General features: G+C 39.5%; 2 protein-coding genes across 7 annotated transcripts in view; both read right to left on the bottom strand.

Moving 5' to 3' along the window:
- The window catches only part of LOC134822719 (trypsin-2-like), a 32,117-nt gene that overhangs the window by 12,840 nt on the left and 2,195 nt on the right, over window positions 1-17,082 (bottom strand). The window lies entirely within an intron of this gene.
- Window positions 760-16,535, bottom strand: LOC134822720 (uncharacterized). 4 transcript variants are annotated; one of them, XM_063833928.1, is made up of 7 exons: window positions 16,479-16,535; window positions 10,762-10,837; window positions 10,444-10,645; window positions 10,066-10,241; window positions 9,693-9,822; window positions 9,257-9,323; window positions 760-1,257 (listed from the first exon to the last, which is right to left on the bottom strand). In XM_063833928.1, the coding sequence occupies exons 1-7, from the start codon at window positions 16,518-16,520 to the stop codon at window positions 1,216-1,218; spliced, it is 735 nt and encodes a 244-aa protein (XP_063689998.1). In that variant the 5' UTR covers window positions 16,521-16,535; the 3' UTR covers window positions 760-1,215. The 4 variants fall into 4 exon arrangements, with proteins under 4 accessions (XP_063689998.1, XP_063689997.1, XP_063689995.1 ...); XM_063833927.1 differs by lacking the exon at window positions 760-1,257 and adding an exon at window positions 8,609-9,165; XM_063833925.1 differs by lacking the exon at window positions 760-1,257 and adding an exon at window positions 8,612-9,157.

Genomic DNA, 17,082 nt, shown 5'->3' with positions numbered 1-17,082 from the left:
TGCTGTCATTCCTTGTATTATTGATTATATCACGTTGTGACCCTCACGGTCGTTTCACTATGTGGAGTTTCTACGATACACGGGGAGCCGCGCACTCGTGCGCGGCGCGGCGGGTCATACAACGTATGACAAGTCATTCCGCCTAATCTTTATGTTTATGAACATGATAGCTATAGCCTGAGGTCCCCAGCTAAACTTTATGATATTGTATAGGATCGTGACATGACCAATGACGTTATTACGAGCGTGCTAAATTACTTTACAGTCGATCTTCGAGATTGTTCTAAAAGGGCCCCCCCCCCCACCCCCCGACAGTTGAAAACAGCTTGAATCGATGTATTTTCGGACGCTGATTCAAAATCATCCGGCCCCATAAAATAAGGTTAAAATGCTTCCCTGCCGAGATATTGGCGAAAAACTGTCTTGATCACGTAATATGACCGTATAAGAAAGTTGGTCGAATTTCTCGTTAGGGTTAGGGTTTCAGCATACTAGGCGGGCGCGCTATTGCAGTAGCGCGCGCCCGCCTCTTGACGAAATGTTTTGGCATCGGGTCATAACATTTCGAGAAGAAAGCGGCGCGCGCTACTTCGAAGAAATTTAGACGAGTAACATCCGTCAACCTTTACGAAGATTTCAAGCCTTACGTTGTGTGTTTCCCTTCGTGTCCAAAAGCATTATAAAATAAATATTTGCGGTGGATGCCAATTTTTGACGCTTATTACATATACTAAATTGAAAAATGAATCACATGCAAAATGAGTTTGACAACTACAAGCTATTGTTTTAACATCACAATTTTACGTTTCATTTTAGTTTCACACAAAAGTCGCAACGTTCAAATAATGTCCCATATGCATATGATTGATGATAAGCAATTAATCTATTAGTATAATTGATCAATCAACGTTCAACCGGTGAATCTACGTCTTGTGCGAGATTTGCGGTTGAAACTCTTGCCACCTTGATGGGCCCTGCTCCGATCTCCCCCAAACGTGACCTCCTGTACCAGCTCGTCCCAATTTGTTAGTCGAATGTCTATTTCTTTTTGAGGCAGGTCGAGATTTTCAAGGAATTTTCGGTGCTCCTCACGCCGTAACACAAGGTCGTTAGACAAACGGATTGTTTCGCCACTGCGGCCCCGGGTGGGCCATGCTCCGTCTAAGGCCCTACTTTTAGCCTTTTCGTCAGATCCATCCTCGTAGCACGAAACATTCAGGTCCTCATCCTTCCCGTCTCTCCGGTGGTCACACTTGTCTGCAATTGTTTGTCGGTCTATTATATATTGTTGGATTAATATTTATAGTCCTACTACTCATGCATAGTCATAATTTGATTGACGATGTCAATCCGTCGAGATCGTTGCTCTGCGAAGCAGAGCAACGATCGACGATGCGAAGCAAGAATGCTAGTTCGCGCGGCGCGTCGAAGCGGCGAAGTCCTCCAAAGTCATAATCTGTTTTCTAATTCACTACCGTGAAAATGATTTTAAATTTACACTGTGTGCATAACTATAACTTAGGGTGGACCAGCATTAATTATTGTTGATAAACATAATTTTCATGCGATACGCGAAACCGGACCGTCTATCAGTATTACTATTATTTATGAACCACCCATATAATAGTATTACTATTAGTAAGAGTTTGGAATAAAAACTCAAAATCAACAATTTGCGAACCTACCTACCCTTCAAAATCAAGCTCAACAGGGCACTGGGGCACAAATAAAAAATTATTGAGTTTAAACTTTTAACTAATTCATAAAATAAAGTGAAATAATTTGGCACCATCATTGATGTTTCGTAAGACAGTTTTACTGCCCAGAATCTTAAAGTTGATCAAATATGGATGTAAACATTTAAAAAATGTATTACATAATGTCAACGACTAGTTACACACGGACTACAACGAGAGACAGAATGATGAATTAATTTTGATGAAAAGGAATTATGTCTGGGTGAGAAAGATGAACTTCTGTCGTGGTACCCAACTTGTCACCGTATGTCGTTAGTAGCAGGTAGTGTGTCTTGTATTTGTTGAAAGTTAAAGTAATAAGTTTTGGTATCGGTAAGAAATTACACTATTCAAGTATAATAATTCATAACAAATATTTACGATTTTTGATAGAGCAACATACCCTCTGATCTGGCTCTAGTTCCAAACACAAATATTCTTCAACTAAATATCGCGACTTACTTGCACCAAAACAGACATACATATATATTATGTATGTACATAATATTGTTGTCCTGCAGTGCTATGCAATCTGCAAGTTATTGTTAAGGCTGACAAAATTATTGACTCAAATTGATCGAAATCGCTTGAAACACGGAGAAATGTAGTTTTTAGAAAAACTTCGACAATTTTTCACAAAATTCGAAAATATTTTTTCCCCCAAAAGTGATCGAATTGTATGAAACGTGGAGAAAAATGCTTTGCAGAAAAACATCGAACATTTTTCGCTCGGGGAATACTAAAATCATCAATATTTGAAGTTGGAGTTTAGTAGTAATTAGAAATAACTAAGGAAAGGGCTGAACCTGAAAAAGGTAAACCACACAATGTTAGAGTTTCATAATTAATTACAGTACACTTACAGCCTTATCAAATTCCACATAAAGAAACAGCACAAAAGGACCATTTAAGATCGAACCGATTTTACCTGCCGTACTGTCATTTTATTGATTTCAATCACAATGATTAAAATCTCTCTATACCGTCAATCTTGCCAATCTATACCGGGTACCTGAAAAAAAATGTTCGAGTGAAACTTTTTTGAAGTTTTTCTAAAAACTACGCTTATCCGTGTTTCAAGCGATTTCGATCATTTTGAGCCAATAAATTTTTTGTTAATTAGCTAATTAGTAATTATCCAATTAGCTGATTGTCCAACGTAATAATTTTTACCACAAAAGTTTTTCTCTTTGATTAGATTAACATCCTCGATTAGTTTGCAACCTTTTACATTGTTTACAACTAAAGATATTTAACAAACAAGAAAGGAGATCAAAAGTGGCAAAAGTGGTGTTGCCGTGAGATACAAAATTGGCGACAAGTCTAATTATGTTCGTAGGGGACCTAACTATATACCATATTCCGTTGAGAAATCCTTGTGAACATTCAAACCCAACGAAACCCTTAAATCGACCATTTTTCCCTTGACTATTATACAGTATATAATATAGTTGTTTTTTAAGAATTTAAAGAAACGTTTTTAAAAAGAAGGAGGGGGCTGTCTGAATACATATTTATATATATATAACGGACATTCCGTTTAGTTAAAGTTACTCAGACACCAACGTCCAATGTTCCTCTTTTTCTGGAGTTTCACTAATATTTTAGCAAAATTGGGATCATATTACCTTTTTATCACTGGCCGGATAATACAAAACAATTCGGTGGTCACAAATTGCCGGCTAAAAAAGCTAAATAATGAACCGGATATGTGATATAGTGAAGCGAAACGGACTTCCAGACGCTTCTACGACGTGATTAGATGGTTATATAACAGCTAACATCCCGGTCAACAGAATAGAGAAACTACTTTTTAGCTACCAATAAGACTGGGAAATTAAGAAAAGATGTTTACCAGTACCACTTACCACTGCCAGTACCATTGCACAACAATGAAACTTCGTTAAAAATATTCACTGAACATGAACAACATTATATGACTCGACGCTCAAAGTTCAAATTCAATATAATCGATACTAGCGAAAATGAAAATGCCGAAACCTACACGAACGAGTCATATAATGATCAAATTGCCACGTCCCCAAGTCAATATAACCGTGGATTGGAGAAGGATGATATTATTAGAAGGATGAGATCATTATCCACGCCGCGGAAGCTCGACGCACAGTCTTCTTAGGTTTTAAAATCAATTTAAGAGTAATATAACTGTTAGGTAAGGGTGGTAAAAGATAACGTAATCAAAGTATCAAGTTATTCACTGCAGCCTCTAACACGGAAACTTAACATTTATAGATCTTTCGGCCGAGACTGGAAATCAACGTACACCGGCCGGACCATTAGTCTACAAAGACTGATTTTATGTTCGACAACCAACTTATTACCACAACAGTCAACTTTGCAACGCACACCAAACCTTTGCTCTAGCCTGGGGAACTGGACAAACTGGAGGGACCGAATTAACTGATTATGTTGCACTTTGGTAAAACCCTCACTGGGGCCCGCATTTTTTTACGTTTACACTTTCTGTTACCACTCGTCACTTCAACTAGTATTTCACGGGACACCGGACACGTCACACTATTCTTGTAGAATCGCATGACTCTGGAGGTTTGCCAGGTAAAGCCAAAGGGGAAGAAGCACATTTGTGAGACGAAAATTTCTAATTCGGCGGGTTAATGTCCAAAATCAGGGAGAAAAATCATTGTCTTATTCTTCAGAGGGACTGCGGTCAAGATGACCACTAAATGTTAGAGCATCGAATTCCTGTACTTACCCCGGTAATTGGAATGTTAAAGCGCTTTAACATTTTTGTCAATAATCATCGAATTAGATTTGGATTCACTGATTGAATGAAATCAACAACAACCTACGTCCTACTCATTCAAGACATTACATATTTTTGTCTAGTTATGAGGTACAGTGAATGATGTCAGATGTGATATATGATTATTTTGTGTGTGTGTGTGTGTGTGTGTGTGTGTGTGTGTGTGTGTGTGTGTGTGTGTGTGTGTGTGTGTGTGTGTGTGTGTGTGTGTGTGTGTGTGTGTGTGTGTGTGTGTGTGTGTGTGTGTGTGTGTGTGTGTGTGTGTGTGTGTGTGTGTGTGTGTGTGTGTGTGTGTGTGTGTGTGTGTGTGTGTGTGTGTGTGTGTGTGTGTGTGTGTGTGTGTGTGTGTGTGTGTGTGTGTGTGTGTGTGTGTGTGTGTGTGTGTGTGTGTGTGTGTGTGTGTGTGTGTGTGTGTGTGTGTGGCCATTGATAACCTTTCACTATATTGCTTTCTCACTATTGCTTTTTAACAAAAGGGTATGAATGGAAAAATATTAGACTTATAAACACCTCCGAGTTAGATTTAGAATAATCAGCCGGGCGGGCGCGATAGATTGTAATAATCCCGGCTCCCGCTGTTAGTGTTAATGTTATAAATATATATATATATATATTAGTTCTTTCCCGCTTCATAAATACAAAATAACCCCGGCACAGTTTCTATAATCCCGCCCCGCTAATTTGGCTCAACAAGATTTGTTTTGTTTTGATAATTGGTATTCCATGACAATGTCATCCGCGCGCACTGTCACGTGTTTTGATGACGTGTATCACGTGACTAACTACTACGACGCGCATATTGGTAAAAAATATCACGTGACCTATGGTTTAACGTAAAAACTATAAATACACTTGATATGATCTACTTACTGTGTACTGGGCCGCGCTCAGCCTGTCATTCCGCCGAATCTCTATGTTAATGAACATGATAGCCTGAGGTCCCCGGTAAATGATCTACGTATCGGTTTAATCTACGTATCGGTTTACCTGTCACCAAGATGTAATTAGATTGTAAATAGAAAGCGCAGAAATTAGATCGAACGCGTTCGATCTAGGAATTAGATTAGGTAGTGCGCCATCGACAGTGAGCCGCGCGTGCCGACTGTAGGATGGTTTTTTAGCGCTAATTTCAGCCAGCACAATTTTCTTCAAACAAATAGATATTAAGTATCCTTCCCGACCTCCGATTGCAACAAAAATTGGTAAGCTTACTCATAGAGACTTACAAGGCAAGTGTCCGAAAAGTTTAAAGCATATCTAACTATACTACTATCAGATATTATGTTACAGCTAAAAGCAGCGTATTTTGCCCCATTTTGATCACTATATCAACTCCGATATCCACCAAACTTTTCGGACAGTTGTGAAAGCCCTATTGGAAGGTCGTCGCCAATTTTAAGAATGATCTCATTCAAGGAACTGAAGATATACCCAAATAATACGACCGCGACAAAAATCAACGAATTTGGTCAAATTTGGTCAAATTACGCAACTTTTACTACTACTATACAGCTAATTATGCTCCAAAAGCCGCGCACCATCAAATATGGCACTTAGGCGAAACTCACTGATATTACCAAAAAAGTATGACAAATTTGGTATTGTGAAAATTCTCACAGTCTCTAGAAAACAATGGTACAAAAATTTTTAAAATCCGAGCAAGTTTATTTTTATGGTGCACCCCCTAATTAGATCGAACGCCGGCGTTCGATTTCTGCGTTCGATCTAATTACATTTTGGTTACAGTTATTTAATTGTTGATTCACGATGTCAATCCTTCAGTTCGCAGCTCGGCGAGGCCCAGTGGTGCATTTTGCTACAAGTTAAATTTCAGACGCAGGCAAAACTCCAGCACACTGCTAGCTTAGCCGCTTAGGGGTCGTTTACATAGTACGTAATCAATATTTTAGCAATTTTCCCCCCTCCGAAATCAACCGGGCCGTAATCAAGACCCAACCCCCCCCCCCTTGACTTTTTTCCCTGGAAAACACTTGCGATCCTCTACGTTTCATGCTACCCTGATCTTGTAGCGCTATGCACTACTGGGCCGCGCCGCGCATCTTCTCGCAACCACAGATCGTATGCATGATGCAGATCGGCGAGATGCGAAGTATTGAAATCGCGATCGTGAATCAACCCTGATCATGCTATCATGATGTTAGCCGAAATCATTGATATCTATTATCTAGCCGAAATCTGCATCATGCATGATATCCAGGCAAGCACCTTAAACTATTTACTATTAAAGCCGGATATTTCAATATTTGATCAATTTCTAAATTTTATCACTATCAGAGTAGTGAAATTGAGTGGAATTGGGAATTTGAATTAAAATATTGTCAAATTGTTATTATTCTAGAGGGTAAAAAATATAATTTGTATTACGAATACGTACTCTGCTCATAAACGACTTACTGGGCGGCGCTCAGCCTGTCATTCCGCCGAATGTTTATGAACATAATAGCCTGGGGTAGGGTCCTCAAGTAAATAAACGACCAAACTGGAAGGGGTGATATTGCAGCAGGATTACTGGGAGTCAGGATGTATGACTAAAGGACTGATGATCAGGGGTGTAGGAATGATTTTCTTCATGAGGGGGCCAAAATCTTAGAGTTTTTCTAATTTAGCACGCGCTTTGGCCACAGCCTGAATTTCAAAAACAGCAAAACGTGTAAATAAAGGCCTAGCTGAGCAATTTGGCAATATAGAGATCATTTTCAAACACAGTTTCAAGAATAATTAAAATAATACGATTTTAAATGCTTATTAATTATTAGGGTCTGCAAGCAGCTCTTGCGAAATAAGTGTAGTTCGAAAAAGGGATGCATATTGTATTCTCTGGAAAATAATTTCAGGAAATTTGCTTCCAGAATTGAAATCTAGCAATGTGAAAAGATAAATCCAGAAAGATTTTGTTGTGCCAATTTAACTAAGCATTAAGGGTCAAAGGAAAAGTCCTGCAAATTTTGAAAAATATTCTTACAGTTATAGGTCTCACTCTCAAAGAGGGTACAACATGCAAGGAGGGAGAAACTGGAACAATTCTTGGAAAATTTGTTTTAAGGAACGAATTCTAGCAATGAGGTTATGTAAATTCGGACTACAAGAGGCAAACTGTGTCCTACTAATTTACTCCCACGGCATAAAAGAGTAATCACAAATCAGTAATGTTACCTGAATTTTATACTCGCTAGGCTTCTGAACTTCTGATGAATCCAGACATGTAATATGTTTTGTTTTAAAGACCCGAGGGCCACTGTGTCCTGCTAATTTACTCCCACGGCATAAAAGAGTAATCAGTAATGTTATCTGAATTTTATAATCGCTAGGCTTCTGAACTTCTGATGAATCCTGACATGTAATATGTTTTGTTTTAAAGACCTCTAATTCACACACCAAAACTTTAAATTTTATCAAATTACAAATGTCCTAATATATACGTCTCTTATTAAGTTAAAAAGTCAGGGGTGCAGCCGTTGTACTTCTATTAAAATAATTGATCACGCCGGATCACGATTTTATTTTATCAAAATCAGCTACCCGTTTAATATCAGAATATGTAATATAAATTAACAGATTTCTGGTTCATTGAAATATTCTGGTATTGAAAATACTGAACACGGCATAGAAGAGTAACCAGCAATGTTATCTGAATTTTATAATCGCTAGGTTCCTGAACTTCTGATGAATCCTGACATGTAATATCGGAATATGTAATATAAATTATCAGATTTCTGGTTCATGCCAGCTCACAGCTGGATCGTATCCTGCTAATTTACTTGAAAAAGTTGGCCCCTTTTCGCCCCTTTTCCAGATTTTATGGGGGGCGGTCGCCACCCCCCCCCCCCCTGCCCCCTCCTCCTACACCCCTGCTGATGATGCATGACTGTGAGTATTGGATTTGGATAAGAAGACAGTTGGGGTCAACTTCTCGTCGGACTTATGTTATTCTACGAATCTAATATTAAACAACGGGACACTAGTACAACCACAGTATATTTGAAAAAGACGCTTTTTATTTTAGTGGTGTTGACTGTTCATTATTTTTATGAAATAAACCTACGTGGGACAAATGAAACAGGTCTTTATTAAAAACAGTACTGTTTTCGTTAATTCGTAAACCACGATCGCAAATGGAAAAATCCAACCAGATCCAATAATTCTCATGCGACATACCAAATCCACATAACCATAATTTATCATGACATCATGCTTCACAGGCTTCTTTCAAATCCCCCTAGCATGAAGTCTACTCAGCTACATCTATCATATGATTCAATAACCCGCATGAAATCTACTCAGCTACATCCTTTATATGATTCAATAACCCGGATGAATATCTCAAAACGTTATCAGCCTACATCTGCACTAATGAAAATTAATAGTTATCTCTGATCCTGATGATAGCATATATCATTTCATTTTCCCTTGATCTTGTCAGAAGCCATCGGCAATGTTTACTATGTGCTTTACAGTTACACTTCCAGGTTGGAGGTGGACTGGTCAGCAGTTTCAGTTTCGGATGTAATTTAGAATTCTTCTTCTGACACCAAGTGGAAAACCCATCTCTTTGAGATCTGGCTTGTTTAGGAGGAAAAAGTCGTCCCTGGATACATGTTCTCTTTCCAATATACCTCTGAAATCCTTGATAAACATTTTTAGCTCTTTTAAAACACTCATAACTTCTTCATGTTATCAAATATTATTAGATTTTCATGAATTGAGTTGAACTCACCTCAATTTGAAGAAATTTCAGGATTTCGTCTAACTGTTGGGGTCTTTCTTTTCCAATTCGTGTCTGACTGAAATGAAGTTTAAGTGTGAACTGTAAGCTAGCCAGAGACAATGTTCTAAAAGTTTTTAATTGAAGTTCGATAATATTATATTATTATAATCATGCCATATTGGTTCCAGTTAAGACGACAATAACGTGAATGCTGGCGCAGCAGTAACTTAATAATCACTCCGAAATCAATCGTAAATTCGTTGAACTATCGATTATTATCATTTTCTGGGTCTTGAGTTTTCACAACATGGGAATTTCAATAACATTCCTTTTGTTTTTCTGGAACCAATCGTTTTTCTACTTTAAGAAATCATAAAAATATTACTAGCATAACAATAACATAATCAGGGCCTGATCAATAATATTAAATTTAATTACTGGAAACCTGTTGAGTCTGTCTACTTTCTTTGTAAGAAGAGAAGTCCTTTTGTCGATCATGGACAAGTGTTTTCTGATCTGACGCTGTTCCCGGAATATCCTTATTTTCAGAGACACTTTTGTCTTGCTTCTGGTTTCTTTTGTAGCACATAGAACAAGCTCATATTATAATCTATTGTCATATAAAAGAATAATCGGAGTATTTGATTATGATGTGTAATATAACAGTATAAAACTATGAGCTGTCACCCTTATTATTCTCAACCAGCAGCTTTTTTATAACTTATAGTTTACATCATTCATCTCGATCATCACCTGTTCGTCTGACTGATTTGACCGAGAGTCTTAGACTCATAGCTAATACAATCAGAAATACTTACGTCTGACTTTGTTGGGTCTGACACTGCTTCTGGAACAACACTCCAAGTTGTCAAGTCGGGACATGATCTCACAAAGCAAGGTCTCTACAGAGTTCAGCTTCTCCAGGTGGTGAGAAGAGACAGGGGTTCTGGCTTTGGGGACCAGCACGCTTCGTGGAGGAGTGGTGGATATTTCTCTGAGTTAATCCAGGATAAATGGTTTTACCCTCACTAAAAAAGCAGCGATTCACGGTCTAAAATCAGCAAAATCACTCGTACAACTGGGACCGGACCCTAGCCGAGGACATCATTATTCAGATTGGACAGCGTCACTGAATTAAGATTAATTACTATCTCCAACATACTGATAATAATCAAAATTGTTATCCGTTAATATACCTGGGTTGAAATGAGCTTGGCCTGACAACGTGGAAACCCTGAAGTGGTTCCTCGAACTGTCGCTGCAAGGGGGGAGTGGATGCACGGGATACTCGCTGCAAGGGGGGAGTAGATGCACGGGAAACTCTGTCTCTGTACTCCCTATTCTCATACACCACATCCTTCGTGCGGTCCTCTCCCTCCTTCCCTTCTGCCTCTAAAACTGACACATATTCGTTAATATTCAACAAAGACCCCCGGAATGATTTCAACATTTGCGTTTGGCGCTATCAACTCTAGACAAACTATTGAATAAACAGTGTAAATTAATTCACGAACCTTTAGAAAGGTTTGGCTGAGATGTTGAGGATAGAGGATTGCCGTTGTTGAGGAAGAAAGCTGCAGATGGCGCCGACTGAAATAATATAATAGTGATATTGAATCAACGAATATAATTTCTATCCAGTCAAGTGTACAACATTTAATATACGAAGGTGATGGTTCCATATCTCGCCATAAGTTTAAATAATCAAGCTTCAAAAATCGTCGAGAGGTAGAAATAGGTCGCACGCATAATGCTCATGTTTCTAAATGACCTAGGTCCTAGATACACATTTTAAAACTCACAATCACCATTATTAGAAATCAGAAATCGAGAACTGAGGCCCCCGATAAAATAAAGCACATACCAGATAGGGGTCGTTCACATATTATGTAATACTAATCAGCCGAGGGGGAAGGGGGGTTTCCAAATGATTTCGCTCTTGCAATTTTGGCACAATAGCTATGTGGAAAACTGATTACGGAAGGGGTTGGGGGGTAAACAATTTCCAAAAAATGATTACGTAATATTTGAACGACCTCATAAGAACAAAAATTACAGTGAGTCACGATGACCTTTTCTGTTGCTAGATTTATTATTGAATTATCCATTTTATCAACCATTTAGAACAATGGGGTTGATTCGCGAATTTTTCTCAGTAATAAAATCTTTCGACGGTTTTCCGTTTCAACTATCCGTTTCAGTATCTGTTGTAGAAGTCGCCTTCAAGAAATACAATACTCATTTTGCTTGCCATCTGCGTAATTCAATCCCTTTACCTTCGAAGTAAGACTTAAGAGCTTACTTTTTACCTATTTAATATTTAAATCATAAACAGAGCTTATAGTGAACACTCAATTATAATCCTGAGAAAAGGTTAATGATGAAAGGCCAATTATACTCATTGAAGGTAATGCGTTGGGTTTCTATAGATATTTCCAGGTTTTAGCCGTCATGCTCAGTACTCGTTGGATGTTGTAACAGTTGTACCGATGCACAAATAGAAAGCATCACTTGAAATAATTCATGAAAAACGTTACCGAATCAGGATCGGCTCTGCCAATAATATGTTCATAAGCTGACCAATTAATCGAGCAGAAAGGGTATTGCTGGGCCTGGAACTCTGACCAGGGGCAGTGTAACCCTTGCTCAATGAACACCTACAAAGACACAAAACAAGGAATTTGCAAACGTTGTCCTATCGGGGCCACATCTCCCGTTCTGTCAGAAGACTGTCAATGTGTTGAAGGATACATGTGGGACAGCGTAACTCACGGCTGTGTATATTGTAAGGATGGTTCAGACTGTTCACTGTGTGAAACTCTGCTCTATTGGACAGAACTGGAGTCAAGATCTGAACACCTGCCAGGACTGTCCTTCATCTACTACTTACTCCCTCCCAGTCCCCTACTGGTCTCTCACACTGCATTTGCCAGGGTTACGCATTCTTCAGTTCAGATCTTGGAAAATGTATCAATTGTCCTCTCGGGATGGTGCGGCTAGAAGGGGCGACTTCTTCTGGTCACTGTCTCCCTGTCCCACTTATAGTAATGGAGAAGGATGCAGCTGTAAGAGAGGACATGGTTGGATCTGGACCAAATACTTTGCTGGATCTTGTCAACCTTGCCCAGCTTCAACCGCGTACAATAACCAAGATCAGGGCATTTGCAGAGATTGTCCAGATAAAGCCACTTCTCTACCACAATCTTCGCAGGTGAACTAAGGTGGAACGGGACGGGTTGTGTGGATTGTGAAACATCGACCAGGTAAAGAAGCGGAATATGCAGCTGCCCTGCGGGAACGTTTTGGAACAAGGGAACCAGGCGAGAGGTGCCAAGAAAATCATTTCAGCGGAAAGCACTCGTCTTCTGTACAAGGTGTCCTGAACATACCATCTCTTCTGAAGACAAAACTTTTTGCCAAAGGCCGAGTAACAACATCAAAAAGACCGATAAAATGAAATTACAGGTGAAAGAAGGAAATGGAGGTTCCGAGAAGACCGGCCTCAGAGATACCAAGCAGTAATAAAATTTACGAAAAATGTGCCTGAAACTTTGCAGTATAACAGGGCTAAGAAAGTCTCAAAGAGAAGGGCGCTCGCAAATAGACTACAGCACCGAGTTATAAGTAAGCGACAACGCGTAAAGAAAGATCACTCGCGACAAATGACTATGATCTTCTATCAACAACATATCATTTTAATTTCACTGCCATTTATATTGCCGAATTTACATCTGCCGCGCAAAACTTTTTATCTATTATTACTAAATAGTAATTAGCATGTTTACAAATTGCGACTTCAACCAGTTTTGCAGACCGTTAGTTATATAGTACTTTTAGTAGGGCATTTATTTTAATATATTTTATTTTACATTATTATATTTTTAGTGTGACTTCTATAATTTCATTTATGTAATAACCATTGATTAATAAATTGCGGCACACGCCAACCTCCACCGTGGGGTTTCAAAACAAAACAGGGAACCCGGTCACAACTGTTATTGTGACTTATAGCCCGACAGAGGGGGCGACTGTCGACGAAGCAGAAAACTACTACGACAGCCTTGGTGGTGCCATCGACCAGATACCAGCCCACAACTTACTATTCGTTGTAGGAGACCTCAATGCGCATGTCTCATCATCAGGAAACTGGACATCCTTCCACAAGGGTCCAGCAAACCGAAATGGTAGACTGCTAGAGGATATGCTGTTGGAGCGACAGCTAGAAATCACAAACACCAGATTTCAGAAGCGAAGAGGTAAACTTTGGACATATCTCTCAGATATGAGTCAAAGTAAATCTCAAATCGACTTCATCATTTGCCGGAAGAAATGGCGGAACTCCGTCAAAAACTCCGAAGCATATGGTAGTTTCCACAGTATTGGCTCGGATCACAGAGTAGTCGTAGCAAGGGTAAAGCTTAGTCTACGGATAAGCAAGACGGAGAAGAGGGCTCCGGTTCTGGACTGGTATAAACTTAAAACTGATATCGCTCTACAAGAGAGGTACACAGTGGAAGTTAAAAACCGCTTTTCCATACTTGAAAAGGATGATCAGACAGAAAGGTACCATGCTTTATTGATGCGAATAGGACAACTTCTCGACTTTTACTACCTGAAAAGGAGAAAAAGAAAAGATGTAAAATCTCAGCGACTCCAAGTGTTGAGATTGCCAGGCTGAAGCTGAGGGAATGTAGCATAAAATACCACTCAGATGCTACAGAAGACAACCGAATAGCTGTTCAAGAGGGCAAACAAAAGCTAGGCGATGCTTATCAAGCAGCCAAAGAGCACCTGCTGGAGGGGCAGGTCCGGGAACTGGAGGAAGCAAGTTGGCAGGGCAGACATGCTAAAAGCTGGACCATGATCAACAAGATCACAGGTAAAGCTCCATCATATACTGGCAAAATCAAGGGAAACTCACCAACGGAAAGGGTTCAGAAATGGAAGGACTATTTTGCTACTCTTCTCGGCTCACCACCGACGGTAGAGAACGCGGAAGAGGATATTGATCCAGTCCACCCACCTCTGAATATCGGAACAGAACCGTTTACGTTGGATGAGTACAGGAAAGCAAAGTCCAGCATAAAGGAAGGGAAAGCATGGGGTGACGACAACATAGCCCCCGAAGTCTTAAAACGATGCGACCTTGATCAAATTGTCTTAGACTTCTGTAACAATGCTCTATTGAAAGGTGAGAAACCAGACCAATGGTCAACTGCCAACATCATACCAATTCCAAAGAAGGGCGACCTTAGCGAACCAATGAACTATCGGGGAATAAGCTTGTCATCCCTAGTTGCCAAGTCTCTAAACAAGATGGTTCTAAACCGGTTGAAGCCAGAAATCGAGGACAATTCTGCGTAGAAACCAGAATGGATTAAGACCAGGAAGGTCAACAACTCAACAGATATTGGTACTGAGACGTCTTATAGAGGGTGTCAAGAGTCGGAAACTGCCAGCTGTTCTGACATTTATAGACTTTAAGAAGGCTTTCGACAGTGTACATCGTGGGAAAATGCTAAAGATTCTAGAAGCTTACGGCATTCCAGTCAAAATCGCGCAGCTTATACGGCTCATGTACGAGAAGACAATGGCCAAAGTCCTAACTCCAGACGGAGAAACTGAATTGTTCGAGATACTTGCAGGTGTGTTACAGGGTGATACCTTAGCACCTTACCTCTTTGCAATAGTCATCGACTACTGTATGAGGCAAGCCATAGGCGATGATGCGGAGCGACTTGGGACTCACCCTCGAACGTAGAAAAAGCAGAAGAGTGGGGCCCAAGATCATCACCGATGTGGACTTTGCAGATGATATAGCACTTATATCTGAGGACATGGACAAGGCTAACGAGTTCCTGCTCAGAGTAGAATCGGCGGCAGCAAGCGTGGGACTACACATAAACGAAGGCAAGACCAAGGTCATGACACTGAATATGGAGGATCGATCTAGCGACCTACAAAGTCGATCCGGGGAAGCCATAGAAAATGTAGATGATTTCATCTACTTAGGCTCCTGGATTGAGAGCACAGATAGGGAGATAAGGGTTAGAAAGGGAGAAGCGTGGGGTGCCCTACATAGACTGAAGGATATCTGGAAATCCAAACTCTCAAAGAGCCTCAAGATTAGATTGTTCATAGCGGCTTGTGAATCAGTACTGCTCTACGGATCAGAAACCTGGACACTGACAAAGGCTCAAGAGAAAAGTTTGGACGGGACATACACAAAGATGTTGCGTATGGTGCTGGGTATCTCATGGAAGGACAAGGTCAGCAATATACTTTGTATGGTAGCCTCCCAAGGCTGTCAAACAAGTTACGAAGCAGGAGATTAAAAATGGCGGGACACTGCATCCGACATCCTGAGCTACTTGCCAGTGATTTAGTCTTATGGGAACCTACGCACGGTAGAGCACAGCAAGGCCGACCAAGACAAAGGCTACTTGTCTATGTTACTGAAGGAAGTTGGGACAAACTCTAAAGAAGAACTGCGAACCCTGATGCGGGACAGGGATATATGGAGGGGGTTGTCTGGCGTAGCTCGGACTTAGCTCCGACATAGTAGTAGTAGTAGTAGTGCCTGAAACTAACTACACCAGGAAAAAAGAGTAATGGACATATTCTGGTTATTAAATTGTATTATCTCTTATCAGGTCTTATTAACTCTATCTAGAAGTTTAGATGTAGGTGAAGAATTACGAACTTTCATAGGTCAGAATTAAGATCTGTAAGTGTACATTAATATTAATGATCGTGATAATTTTGATTTGGAGTAAACGGTTTTATATTTTTGTACTTAGTCGGTGCGATAGTTAATCTTCATGCAGGACTGATTAACTCTTTGGCACTTTATTTTGCAATTAATTTACAGTATTATATATTGTTTTCTTTTGTGCAATCACATATTATTAAATATTTATGAACAAAGCCACCATAATCTCCGTAGATAAAACCGCTTTATCTATAGTCAATACAGGTTCGAATGGATTTGTTGCCTTTATGTTCCAGTTCGCGAACTCAGAAAAGAGCGATGTACAATAAATAATAGATATAAATGTAATTTTTTGCTCATTTATTGGTCGTCCTAAAACTAATACCACCTTAATTATCAAAGTACAAAGAAAATTTTGGTCTGAGGTCGCTACTTAATACTCCTACGATGCTATAGTATTTCATTTATGTACGACATAACTGCTGTATATGAGAAAATTATGTAAGTCAAAGTTGTAACCTGACGCCTTCGCTGTATCGCGTGGACCATGAGCTTAGCCATATCGTAAACCGGTATTAATCCAACAATTTATCTCAGAATAGACGGATACAAACACGAGAAAAGGAATATAAAACTGAAAGAAGGCAAAGGCAGTGAATTAGAAAGATTGGCAACAGCAGAGATTAATGATTCTATAGTTAGGGGATCAACGAGCATGTAAAATTTAATTGAGCTTCCCAGCCCTCTGACTTATCGAATTTTCAAACAATCTCATTGCTGTCGTACTCTGTTATACATTTATACTCTGTTATATACTGGGACGACTACTCTCGCTCCGCACTGAATGGCTGGGTAGGACTAATTATTGAGTCTAGTTTGTGGCTTTTTACTTATATGATAGCTTAAATTTACCTTTACCTGGATAAAGCTTTTTGTAATCTAGAGTCGACAATTCATATTATATAGCGGTTTAAGTTGAATGGTGGAACTATCTAGGTTAATCAGAAACGCGTGGGTTGGGGTGTTAATTCGATAAATTAGAGAAGATCTAATTTGTTATAATGTATAGATTAAATTCCTTGTTCACCACGAGACTCACTGCCCATGAACTTTCTATTCTATT

Source organism: Bolinopsis microptera, chromosome 11 (genome assembly GCF_026151205.1).
Source record: "Bolinopsis microptera isolate Bmic1 chromosome 11, MBARI_Bmic_1.0, whole genome shotgun sequence".
NCBI lineage: Eukaryota > Metazoa > Ctenophora > Tentaculata > Lobata > Bolinopsidae > Bolinopsis > Bolinopsis microptera.
The sequence above is the reverse complement of the archived record's forward strand: the minus strand, read 5'-3'. Positions and strand labels throughout refer to the sequence as shown.

Coding starts and splice junctions, on each gene's coding strand:
- LOC134822720 (XM_063833925.1), bottom strand. CDS start 16,520: ATGGCTAAGCTCATGGTCCACGCGATACAGCGAAGGCGTCAG. Junction 10,838..16,478: donor CGATACAGCGAAGGCGTCAG/GTTACAACTTTG, acceptor ATATTATTTCAG/TCGGCGCCATCTGCAGCTTT. Junction 9,158..9,256: donor TGAAATTTCTTCAAATTGAG/GTGAGTTCAACT, acceptor CAAGGATTTCAG/AGGTATATTGGAAAGAGAAC.